The 12,994-nt window shown below is 43.8% G+C and overlaps 1 protein-coding gene across 2 annotated transcripts in view; it reads right to left on the bottom strand.

The window, feature by feature from the left end:
* Positions 1–1,237: 1,237 nt before the first annotated feature.
* The window catches only part of IMMP2L (inner mitochondrial membrane peptidase subunit 2), a 643,351-nt gene continuing 631,594 nt past the window's right edge, over positions 1,238–12,994 (bottom strand). For both annotated transcript variants that reach the window (XM_037041124.1, XM_037041125.1), the window contains exon 7: positions 1,238–1,997. In XM_037041124.1, coding sequence (XP_036897019.1) covers positions 1,878–1,997 — 120 coding nt within the window. In that variant the 3' untranslated portion in view covers positions 1,238–1,877. The remainder of the gene's footprint in view (positions 1,998–12,994) is intronic.

Here is a 12,994-nt window from a genome sequence, read left to right as displayed (position 1 = left end):
TGTCCTGGCAGTGGGGGTGGGTGCTAAGAACTCTCTCTCCAATGGGTAACGTTGAAAGTGGCTAATGCTGTCACAGACGGAAGCATGCATGCCAGGGAACTTGGTGGTCAGCTCAGCCTGGAGGTGCATTTTCAAGGAGGAAACCTACAAGCTGAGTGTTAACCAGCATGAAGTATTAGTTCTGCTGGTGATGTGCTAGATGGCTCAACGAATACAAAATCAGTAGAAAGAGCACTTACCTTTTCTCCAAAGATTTATAATCTTGCATTAACGTCTGAGTAACACAGATAGTTGATAAGGCGGCAAGGCTGAGAACCAGCATGCCTTTGTTAAAATGCCAGATTCTTCCATAGCAGCGGTGCATACCAGCTACCTGGAGCACCCCCCCCGCCATTTGCCGTCTGCCTTGTCCCCGGTCATTACCACCCCAATGCCCTCATCCGTGGCCCCCAGGCTTTCCTATGTTCTAGCAACTAAAGAGTAGATTATGCATGCACTATTCTGCACATAATCCCAGGGGATGCACTTTACTCTTTGCCAAGAGTAAAAATAATGGCAGGCCCTTAAGTAGTGATAAGTATTTGGCAAACTGCAGTTATAGGTCAGAGCATGAAGTTCAAGTTGGGGAAGAGAGCAAAATGGAATAGAAGGATTGATTAAAGTAATGAAGACCCAGGGAAAGATTTTCAGCATGTCTTCTTTTAAAACCTTAATTTTGACCAATCTTAGCATTGACATAAGTACTCACTGATGGCCAGTGAACAAACTATTGTGATAATGAATTATTTTAGTAACATATGCGTTTGTTTTGCTGTTGTTCCTACAAGCTCATGAGTTTGAGAGACGGCTGGCCCTTGTTTGGGGTCATGCCCGCTGGTGAAGCAGAAGGATAGTAGACTAGGCATTCGGAGGGCACTGGATCAGAGACTGAGTTTCCCTCGACCCAAGCCTCTGATCAATGGGAGGGGAACAAAAGAAGAAAAGCTTCATAAACATAGACTTGCGGGCTGGCAGTTTCCCTCCTTTTCTATACAATTACAGAAGCTATTCACTAATGTTGCAACTCTTGACAACTGGTGATTTCAGTATTAGAGTCAGGAACACTGAGAAATCTTTGGGGTAGAAATCAAACTTGGTCGATCTGAAGTGATTTTTTTCCCCGCATTTCACTTAGGACATCTTACCAAAGAATAACCAAATATTGATAAATGGGTTTACCCATCAATGTGAATAGTCATGAGACCACTCAGAAGTTTTTTAATTAAAAAGGACCAATAAGAAAGGCTTGATTGTCTGCAAATATTGATAGAATTGGTCCCCCAAAGAGATAAGATATTCCTCATTAATGGACATACAGGTTCAATGACAAACACCCACAATGGCACCTGAGCAAAATCTGTTTATTTTTACAGCAGCTTCCTGTTCATCCCAGCTGGTAGGCGCTGCCTGATAGATGCTGTCACTTACAATATAATTTCTATCAGTGTGTGCATAATACGCTCCTTCGTGCTTCATCTTGGAGTAAATGACATGACTCAGCAATAACATTCATCAAATACTCATTTTCCTTTTCATTCAGCAGCAAGCACCAGAATCAAAACTCATCAATAGACTAAGTATACACAGCAAAATCTCAAACTTACCCCCCATAAGACACACGGGAATAAAGTGTTTGTATTCCCAGAGGTCAGCATTTTTTTTTTGGCATAAAACAATATAGGGTATTACAATTAACCACAAAATCAGGTGCCACGTAACACTGTTTAATATTTTAGAACTCTCTCTAATCATTTTAGTGTGACGGCCGTGTTTCCTGCGCAGCATCACCAGCTGCGGGTGCCTCTTCTGGCCGTGGTGCAGGTGGGGAGCCGGCGCGCTCATTCATCCGCGCTCTGAACCAGCAGGCGCTCCGAAGGGAGCACGGACTCCAGCTTCCGCCAGCGCTCGGGGGGCCACAGAATGTGTGTAGCGTGGGCGTGCACAAGTCCCAGGGAAACCTGAATCCACGGGAGACACAGAAAAAGCCAAGAGGAAATTATTTTGTAAGGGTCACTGTTAATATCTTTATTTTTTACCATTTTGTTATAGAATCTTTTATTGGTGTTTATTAGGTAAAATATAACGTGGAGCTAATAAGAGAAAATAAAACGTGGAGCTAATAAGAGAAAATAAAAAAGTACTGTGTGGTAGAGGACCTCTAAAGGAAATTTTAAATTAATAATACAGATCTCTTTTTGGTAAAATATTAATAGACTGATGGTCTTACAAACAGACACGATTGCCCAGGAGGCCAAAATAATCACCAGTGTAAGGGTCACCATTAATAGCCTGAAAACAGAACTCGATCCAGGTCTGCAGTTCCCTGGAAAGATGCCGTTCAACGCAGAAAACACAGGGCGCCTTTCAGGGTGCTTTCTATCCGCAAGCCCCTTAACCCTCCAGCCACCGGAAGTAGGGATTGATCTGCCCTCCACTTGGCACAGGAGAACCCTAAGTTCAGGGAGGGGCAAGAGCTTCTCAATAGCCCCGCAGCTACCCCTCAGTGGAAGCCGGCTTCTGTGAAGGGCTAGCTGCTCAACTCCAGGGTCCACAGCCTTCAAGCCATCCTCAGTAGTCTGGCTTGCATGGCCTCCTACAGCTGGTTTTCATTCTCAGAATTTTCTACTCTAACTCAGAGAGACATGAAAAAAGTTTTTTTTTTCTTTCAAAGAACATTGTTCTATCTACCGGATGAGCAGCAAGAATTAGATGTGAGAAGGGGTGGGAACCTCCATGCAAGCACAGGGAGCAACCCAGCAGCGGTGCTCACAGGAGAAAGGTGGAAAGCCCCCAACGCGGGATGGGGAGCTCCGGGAAGAACTGTGGTATAAACACCACCGCAAAGAAGCCCCATCCACCGAGATGCACCAGAAAGGAAAGGGAGGAGACTTTCCCCAGAGAACTGAGGGCTGAGCCCCGGGAAGGAAGGAGCCCTTCAAGATGCCCTCCTGCGCTCCCTGGGGGCAGGGCTGGTAGCTGCAGAAGGGTGCAGCCAGCCTGACTAAAATGCACGTCAACGCCTTCTCTTGGGATATGACCCTGCAACTCTGTGCTGTTGTTGTTGTTGTTGATATTAGATATGCTAATGATATTCAGAGGCTTACAAAACACACTCCTGTTTAAGCACATACTTATTGAGTGGCAGCTACAAAGGAGAGATGACGTGTCCGTTTTATTTTCAATGTTTTCCTCATAGATTGGAGCTCCCTGGAGGTTAACGAACAATACCTCTTTTACTGAAGTTACTCTATTTACTAGCACACACATTCAGAAACTCACATTGCTCAGAATCTCAAAGGAAAGAACTATGTCAGGGGAGAGACTCCACCAAGATAACCCAAAACACGTTTTTTTAAAAGTAAAAAGAAAACCTTCACAACAACTTGATATACAAACAAAAGAAACCCAAAGGGTACCAAGAAGCTCATGGACCCAAGAAAGAAATTGTTCTTCAACGTGTTGCTTTGAAAATCAAGCCTGCGGAAAACTGGAAAACGTGGTTCAGAAGAGCTCTACACCCTGGAATGCACCCACTGTTACATTTTGCCGCATTTGTTCCTCTTCCGTGTGGGGGACGGTCCTTTGTACACACACACATTTTTCTGAACTAAGCCTTGCTGATGACATGCGGAATTTACCCCTAAAGAAATAATTCTACTTGTGTCTCCTAAGACTTTTCCTACACGAACACAATGTATTATATGCAAGAGTTAATACTGATGCGATATTTCTCCATATAAGCCCTTACTAAATTTTTTCCTATTGTCCCAATGTCTTTTATAGCTGTTTTATTTTTTAAATTCTTAATTACGGATCACACATGGTATCATCATTGTCATTCTTTTGCTTTGGTTTAGGTTGCATCTAGTTCCCTCCAATGCGGCACCCAGGCCGGCTTCCTGGGAAAGTGCCCTGCGTCTGTCAGAGCCGACTCCCCTCCTGGGCACACCCGGCTGCTGGTGTGTCCTTCCCGGTCTGGTGCAGAAGGCGGCACAAAACACCAGTTTGCCCCATGGTTGTGATATAAAGTTCAATTACTTGATTGGAGGGATGTTGGCCACATTTCTCCACTGTAAACGAATCCCTTTGCTTTGGTAATTAGTAATTAATCTGTAGGATGCTTCTTTCAGTTACAGTTGACATGCAATGTTGTATTAGTTTCAGGTGTCCAACACAGCGATTTGATATTTATATAACTTACAAAGAGATCACCCTGGTAAGTCTAGTAAATAGTTATTACAATACTATTAAATATTCAATACAATACTATTGAATACTACTGTTGAATAGTATACAATACTACTTAATATTCCCTAAGCTGCACTTTACATTCCCATCACTGTTTTTATAATTGGCAATTTGTAGTTCTTAATCCCCTTCACCTTTTTTATCCATCCCCCTGGTAACCATCAGTTTGTTCTCTGTATCTATATGTCTTTTTGTTAGTTTGTTTCAGTTTCCACATATAAGTGAAATCATCTGGCATTTGCCTTTCTCTCTCTGACTTGTTTCACTCAGGATTATAGCTTCTAGGTCCCTCCATAATGTTGCAAATGGCCAGGTTTCATTCTTTCCTATGGCTGAATAATATTCCATTGCATATGTGTACCACTTCTTTACCCACCCATTTGTCTGTCAGTGGGCACTTATGTTGCTTCCTTATCTCGGCTATTGTGAATGATGCTGCAATGAATAGAGGGGTGCATTTAATTTTTTGATGTAACTACATAAGCTTTCCACAGTGGCAGTAACGATTTACAAAGCCCCCAAACAGTGACAGGGGTTCCCCTTTTCCCCACATCCTAGCCAACACTTGTTGTTTGTTGATTTATACATGATAGCCATTCTAACAGGTGTGAGGTGACATCTCATTATTGTTTTAATTTGCAGCTCCCTGGTGGTTAGAATGTTCAGCATCTTTTCATGTGCCTATTGGCCATTTGTGTGCCTGTTCAGGTCCTCTGATCAGTGTTTAATTGGATTGTTCTTTTTTGGTGTTAAGTTATATGAGTTCATCACATATTTTGGATAGTAACCCCTTATTGGATGTACCATTGGTGAATATGTTCTCCCACTCAGTAGGCTGTCTTTTTATTTTGTTGATAGTTTCTTTGCTGTGCAAAACCTTTTTAGTTTGAGGGAGTCTCACTTACTTTTTCATGTATTTCCATTGCCTGAGGAGACGTGCAAAAACATCTCTAAGAGCAAAGTCAAAGAGTTTACTGCCTATTTTTTTTCCCTAGGAGTTTTATAGTCTCTGTTCTCACATTTAGTCTGCAATCCATTTTGAGCTTATTTTTGGGTATGGTATAAGAAAGGGGTCCAGTTTCATATTTTTACATAAATCTGTCCGATTTCTCCAATGCCATTTATTTAAGAGAGTGTCTCTGCCCACATTGTATATTCTTGCCTCCTTTGGCATAGACTAATTAACCATATAGGTATGGGTTTATATACGAGTTCTCTATTCTGTTCCATTGAGTTACCTGTTTTTATGCCAGTACCATTCCATTTTGATTAGTATTGCCTTGTAGTATAGTTTGATATCAGGCATCATGATTCCTGCACCTTTTTATTTCTCAGTATTGCGTTGTTATTCAGGGCCTTTTGTGTTTCATATAAATTTGGAGATTATTGTTCTAGTTCTCTGAAAAGTGCCATTTGGTATTTTGACAGGGATTGCACAGAATTCGCAAATTGCTTTGGGGAGTATGGATGTTTTAACGATGTCCATTCTTCCTACCCATGAGCACAGTACAGCCTCCCATTTATTTGTATTTTTTGCAGTATTTTATAGTTTTCTGAGTACAGTTTTAAATTTGGTTAAATTTATTCCTAGGTATTTTATTCTTTCTGATGAAATTATAAATGGGATTTAATTTTTTTTCTCTTTCTGATAGTTTGTTGTTGGCATATAAAATGCAACTTATTTCTGAATATTAATTTTGTGTTATATGACCTTACTGAATTCATTTATTAGTTCTAACAGTTTTGGGGTGGCTTCTTAATGGTTATCCCTAAAAAGTATCATGCCCACTGAAAATATTGAGAGTTTTATTTCTTCCTTTCAAATCTGGATGCCTTTATTTATTTTCCTTGTCTGACTGCTTTGGCTAGGACTTCCGGTACTATGTTATGTAAAAGTGGACGTCCTTGTCCTATTCCTCACATTAGAGAAAACGTTTTCAGGTTTACACAGTTGAGTACGATGTTAGATGTGGGTCTGTCATACGTGGCTTTATTACGCTGAAGTGTGTTCCCTCTAGCCACACTTTGCTGAGCACTTTTATCATAAATGGATGTTGGATACTGTCCAATGATCTTGTCTGTATCTATTAATATATGATCATATAATTTTTGATCCTTCATTTTGTTTATGTGGTATATCGCATTAACTGAGGTACGCAAATTGAGCCAAACTTGCATCCCAGGGATACATCTGTGGGATAATATTTTGGAATATGTAACTACTTTGTAGGTCAACATTTCATCTAATTGTCCTGAAAGAAGCTTTCCTGCAAACCATCCAACAGTTCTTACAGGCATTCATGATCCTGCCTTAACCAACTGTTACATCAACGTTTACAAAATCATGATGTTCCGAATTCATTCTTTCATAGTTATCTTCCATTCTTCTCTAAAAAGGTACTTTTCCCTCCCAACCCCAAACTCTCAGTCTTAATACCAAAGATTCTTTGCTGATTCAAAACCTGGTACTATTTTAGGGTTGGTTGGTTTGATGCTCATGTGTCCCAAGTGGGGCAGCGGGAGTCCTCTGTTTATGAGGGACATGTCTCCAGCGACCTGTGAGCACGTCTTTACTTTTTGGTACCACTGGATGTCGTGGGCTTACCTCGTGTTATAACCGACTCTAACCAAAATCCCACATCTCTTTAAGGAGCCTTGGTTTCCTTTACCAAGGAGTGCTATGTAGGAGCCAAGGTCTTATACTAGATATGACCATTATTCCTGGCGGTGGTAATCCTCTATGCCATTTCAAGGGGTAACATAAGAAATCCAAAACCATGTGTTTCTCACCTTTCTCCATTACATATCTCCACCACCCTTCTTTCAGAACAAGCCTCCTGGCTCCCCACAATAACAACACATTTGCACTGTCCTAAGATACTCACAAAATAGTTTTAAGGTTCGTATATTACCAACAACAAACTTAAAAAATCAAGATTTACTTTGCAATTATTTTGGTCCTTAAAATACACCTCATTTTAAGATCTACCTTAAAATGAGTGGTTCAGACTACCCCCGAGTGACTCGGATACCCTCCACCCCGCAGTGGTTCAGATCCCCCTTGAGTGACTCAGATCAGCTCTGCTGGGACTCTAGTCTGAACTTTCCATTTGGCTCCGCACCCTGAGGAGGGCAGCCTCACTGACTTTAAAGAATCCCTTGAGTAAATTCTGGGATGACCAAACATAAAATGATGAAACATTAATTACCAAATGTAAGTTTATCATAGGGAAATTAAAGATATCCGTAAACATGCCATGTGCCACATTTAAAAAAAAACTCTAAAAAGTACACTATGTGTTCACGAACCTGGTTCAGCAGGTCTGTAGGTTTAGCGGGCAGCTCACATGGCTCACTTCTTAGTTTTCACTAGAAACTAACTTTTTAAAAGGCTAATAATTCTAATCTGTGTAATGAAAAATATAGAAAAAATAGGGATATGTTTTGGCCCCAAATTAAAAAGTATGAGATATGGGGATGTATTTTTGAGGGAAATTAACTTTGTACTAGAGTAAGGCTGGTTGTCTCAGAATGGGAAAGGAAAAATGGGAATGTAGAAAGGAAATCTGTAGAAGGTTTGTGAAAAAGGAATCTTGAGAAAGGAAATTTTATGTGTGGTCAAGCTGAATAAGACTAAAATTAATTTAACAAGCAAGTGAATTTAAATAGTAAGCTAAGGCAGAATTTGAGTTTGGTTTTTGTCCTACTAAAAAGAACCAACGGTCTATTACTGATAATATAAGAAAGATTTCTGCCTAGAAGGTAAAGATTCTGTGTTTTATCAAAATAATTTTGTTTTACATTGTCTTAAATTTCTTGATTACTTAAGAGCAAACTAAATCTCAATAGGAAGAACTAAGTTTTGCTAATTAAGTATTGCTTTATAATTGTTTATGATCCTATTTAGTTAAATGTCCAAAACTTTTGATATATTTTGACACATTTACCAAAATTTGAATTATGGAGTATTGACCTGGGAATAACTTTGAGGTATATCCCAAGGGCCCTGGGAACACCTCAAAAGATTTGTTTTCTCTTATTCTAAAAGAGAAATGTCACACTGATTAGGCTGCTTTGGGTGTGTTGAAATGACATGGAAGGCACTGTCAAATGAGAAATAACATTGGGCCTTCTTTATACTGTGTTTGTCTACGTTACAAGCGTCCTAGAAATTGTGCCTTTCCTGGGAATCTGAGATAACATGTCTGTCATCGAAACTGAGGCACGCACTAAAAAGACCGACTCTGTCAGATGTGGCACATGTGAATGAAGTCCAGTCTATTTTTTGCAAAAACGACCCCTCCTTGTTGGCCTTGGGCCATCCTGATGTCCTGGGGACATGGCCACTTTGGCTCCTGAATCGAGTGAACTGGGATCGGTCAACTGTCCTGCTCACAGCACCACCAGGGAAGGGAGGGCAGGAAGAACCCTCCTTCTGCCCCCGAGATTCTTCTGGCTGGTCTAACACTCAAACAGACATGACACATGTCAGCAAGGGGCACGACCAAATCTGAAGCCTATATGAGAACCCACACACGAGAGTCGGAGAGGCCACGTGCACCACGGCAGGTTCAGAGACAGAAGGGAACGTGGGTGTGTAGACAGGAGGAGGGAAGGCACCTTGGGTGTCTAAAGGGCCACTGCTGGATCACAAGAAGAGCAGATGTTTAGTGAACAGGAGTCTGCTTGCCCTACAGACAGCTCAGAAAGTTACGTTAATCTCCAATACAGGCAAGGCCTCCAATTCCAGTTCTTCCGGGTGGCCGGGGGGTGGGGGCAGGAGTGTCTCCTGAGCTACAGCTCAAGCTGCCCTCAGTCAACATAATCCACACACCACACAGACACATGAAGGTTAGGGCTGGGCCGCTCGAGTGCACCCTGACCCAGTCTGACTGGAGAAAGAAGGTTCAGACACACAGAGACAACAGGGGTGCCTCTGTGCAGGGGAGCAATGTTGGGGGGACACAGCAAAAAGAGGCCACTTGCAAGGCACTGAGAGAGGCCTCGGGGTGGGGGAAGAACACCTTTGCTGACCCTTTGATCTTGGACTTCTAGCCTCCAGGACTGTGAGAAAATGGCTGTGGGTTAAGGCAGGCAGGCGGGGATGGTCTGTGGCCGTCCTGGCGAACTAGTGCAGACGGGAACGCAAAGGGTTCTGCACATGAAGCTGGGGCTGGGAGATGTCCCCATACTCACTCAGAACCGGCGAGCAAAAGACCGTGTTGAGGGGAGAACATTTCTGTTACTGAAAGGAGGGAGGGAGAGAGAGACCTTCAGCATCGATAGTTTTCCAATAGGGTAAAGACTTTGACCAGCCAACCTAGTATTTCATTGGGATTCTACTCTTCTCTCTTTGCTCTTTCGTGTCCTACACATGACTGGGTCTCCTTCAGAAAAGTCGGGGTATTTTCAAGCACAAGGAATCCACTTCTACAGTGGGATTTTTTTTTAAAGATTTTATTTATTTATCTTTAGAGCAGAAGGGAAGGAGAGAGGGAAATATCAATGTATGGTTGCCTCTCATGCGCCCCCTGCCGGGAACTGCATCCCCTGCTGGGAACTGGCCTGCAACCCAGGCATGTGCCCTGACTGGGAATCAAACCGCGATTCTCTAGTTTGCAGGCCTGCGCTCAATTCACTGAGCTACACTAGCTAGGGCGTATAGTGGGTTTTAAAACACCTCAACAAAAACATTACGTGACCATTATAAACCCTTAGCGGATTTTTGTATTTTTAGTAGCTACTGTAAGAACGTAGATCCTTCCACATGTATGAATGGGCCTCGGCCAATAACTCACTCACCCACAGGTTGGAGATCAATCATCTAGATCAATAGTCACCAACGTATTTTGATTGTGCACCCCATCACAAAAATATTTGAGAATTTACCTCCATATTTATATATTTGAATTTTTTATACACATAATATTAATACTCTTTCAAAGCAAATGTTAGCAAAGCTCAAATTCTTACTTTTTGGACGCAAAGTTTTATTCATTTATTTGTTGCACCTGAGGATCCTTGGACACACACCCCTGCATATTCCCAATCCCTGCTCTGGGAATCAGATGTCCCTGCTCTGGGAAATGCCACCGTCACTGGCTGGCGAGTGGTAAGCAGTCGGTGCTGTGCACCCCACTGAGGAGCCACGTGGCCTGACTGCACTGAGCTGCCTGTCTCCCACCGAACTGGCACCCTGAACTTGCTGTGGCATCCAGCAGACAGCCTTCCTGAGCCCCGCTCTCCCTGCAGGTGCCAGAGACACAGGTGTGGGCAACTCAGTTCCCCTCACCCCCTACCATAGGCCTCCCATCTACAGGACGCTGTTCCTATTCTTGGTGCAGGGAACCCTCGCTTGAAAGGACAAGATAAGGATGAGCAAAAGCACGAGAGTCCAGAGGCAGGATGGAGGGACCAACTCAGGAAAGGAGGAAGGAAGGAAGTGTTGCTGGGAGCAAACCATTTAATAAAATGTTCGGAACTGGGGCCAGGCCCAGGAGAGGGCCGAGATGAGAGATGGGACAAAGTGCAAAACTTCCAGGATCATTTGATTAAACTGTTTCCTAAACAGGAGATGCAAACACATTTTATCTGTACTATTAGCAAATAAAATCTTTTATGAATTTACTTAGCAGCGTAAGACGACAGAGGTTTCCAGGTAAACAAAGCAGCAGTCAGATGATATTTATTCTACCATAGATTAAATTATCTATAATTATCTTTGAAAGTCAACTCAAAGGGGAACACTATTCAAACTTTGAAGAACACTTTAACAAGAAGCACCAGCTTCCCAAAGCTTACAGTCCGTCAGCCTCCCAATCTGACATCTGAGGCCTTTCCGGGTCCCGTCTTCCCAAACTCAACCTCAGGACTTCTCAGTGCCATCGGTCTCCCGGAAGGGCTCGGCATTGGGCACCCACCACGCCTACCTCCCACCTCCCTGCTTCCAATCAAAGCTGCCCTCCCACACTGGGATGCACCTCCTGTGCCCCTGGGGCGCTCCGCAGAAAGCAGTATCAGGGGATGTGAGAGCTTCCACAGTCCTGGGTGACGAGCCACAGGGAAATGGCAGTGAACTAGCACTGCTGAGGAACTGATGCGGATCTTCCATACGGTCACAAAGGAGCTTACGAAAGGGATGATACGGAATGTAAAGCGTACACAAGTAAGTTAAGTGCACAGGTTGAAATGTTTTGTATTTCCTGCACCTCACAAAATTGAAAAATATATTATACATGCAAAGTCAATTGTGGTGACTATGGTTTACCTCCCACACAACGGAACAATAGAAAGAAGGAAAGAAACTTATTACAACAGATCCCTGGCCTCCTGGGATGCATCCCAGTGCTTATTTGGGTAGCTGATCATTATTCTAGTTGTGTGTCCTCTTCCCACACTAAAAGTTCCCAGGGAACACTTCTCATTGCTGCTTTGACAAGTGCTCTGGCACGCTCTGGACTGGGGGATACAAAGGGGCACGTGTCCATAGCCCCAGTGGGGTGCAGGGACAGGCATGGTGCAGGGAGACAGGCCCTGCCCTGCACCTGACTCTGGGCTGGTGCTTTGGGCCAGCTTGTACCGCGCGCGGTGGAGGCAGAGGCACACTGGCTATCAACCTGTGCACTGGTTACCAGCCCTGGGCAGGGGACCGGACAAGGTGCCAACTAGAGGAGGACAGCAAAGAGCATCACAGTGCCACCCACCAGGAATGGGATCAGAATCACCGAGAAAATCAGCGCAGCCGGGCACTGGGAGGGGCAAGCTCTCCTCAGAGAGACAGAGAAAGGCTGGCTTCAACGGGGGTGTTGCTGGCAGCACCTCCAGAGAGGGCAGCCCCACCTTCCTGCCCCCATCTCTGTGGTCACTGGCCTAAGGTCAGAAATGACAGAACATCCAAAGACACACCTCCACAAACAAGTTAGAGAGAAAAAGAGAAAGGAGAGCGCAATAATTCCTTTCGCAAATGGCATAAAAGCACACGCCTCTGTAAACAGTTGTTGAAAGAGATGTGTGGTCTTAGTTAATCAAACAAGAGCAGGAATAAAGGCAAGTGAGAACAAATACATGAGAAAATAAGCAAGGGCACTGTTTAAAGATATAAAACACAGGTTTTTAAAAAGACAGAAGAGTGGAAATGATGCTACCTACTTTAAAGCATGGATTAACACCCACAGAGCTGACTCCGCCTTCCTCGTGCTTTGACTCTGTTGTAGACAAAGGTGACAAACGAGACGGGGGGGCCCGTTGATCACCTGCACATGCTCCCAGACCCTCATCCATGTCAACATCCCTCTCTGAACAAAAACACATGGAGGCCGCTTCCCTTCTAAGTGAGTGCTGTCTGGCATCTGTGCAAAGGCAAACTAGTAAGAGCTGAGGTTTTGTTGAACAAGAGGCCTGAGGGTCATGTGCCAAAGACATGTGCGGGGGGCAGAGAAGGACAGTATGGAAGCTCCTAGGAGCTGAGCTATAAGCAAAACGGATGGAGAGGGGAAGCTCTAGAAAAATGTCCAAGTTGGTTAGAACGGAGGGGGAGCAGCAGGTAAGGTCAAAGCCCCTGGGGCAGTGGTGGCCCCTGGGAGTTTTTGGTGGGGAAGGAAGCAGGCCTCTCACCCTCCTGCAGGGACCATGCTAACATTGTCAGCTATGAAACACATCCCCCTCCACAAACACCCAGCCCCGTGTGCTTCCTCCTCACTGAACCGAC

Source organism: Sturnira hondurensis, unplaced genomic scaffold, assembly GCF_014824575.4.
Source record: "Sturnira hondurensis isolate 20B ecotype Veracruz unplaced genomic scaffold, ASM1482457v3 Scaffold0002840, whole genome shotgun sequence".
In the NCBI taxonomy this organism is placed as follows: domain Eukaryota; kingdom Metazoa; phylum Chordata; class Mammalia; order Chiroptera; family Phyllostomidae; genus Sturnira; species Sturnira hondurensis.
This window is presented reverse-complemented; position numbering and strand designations above follow the sequence as displayed.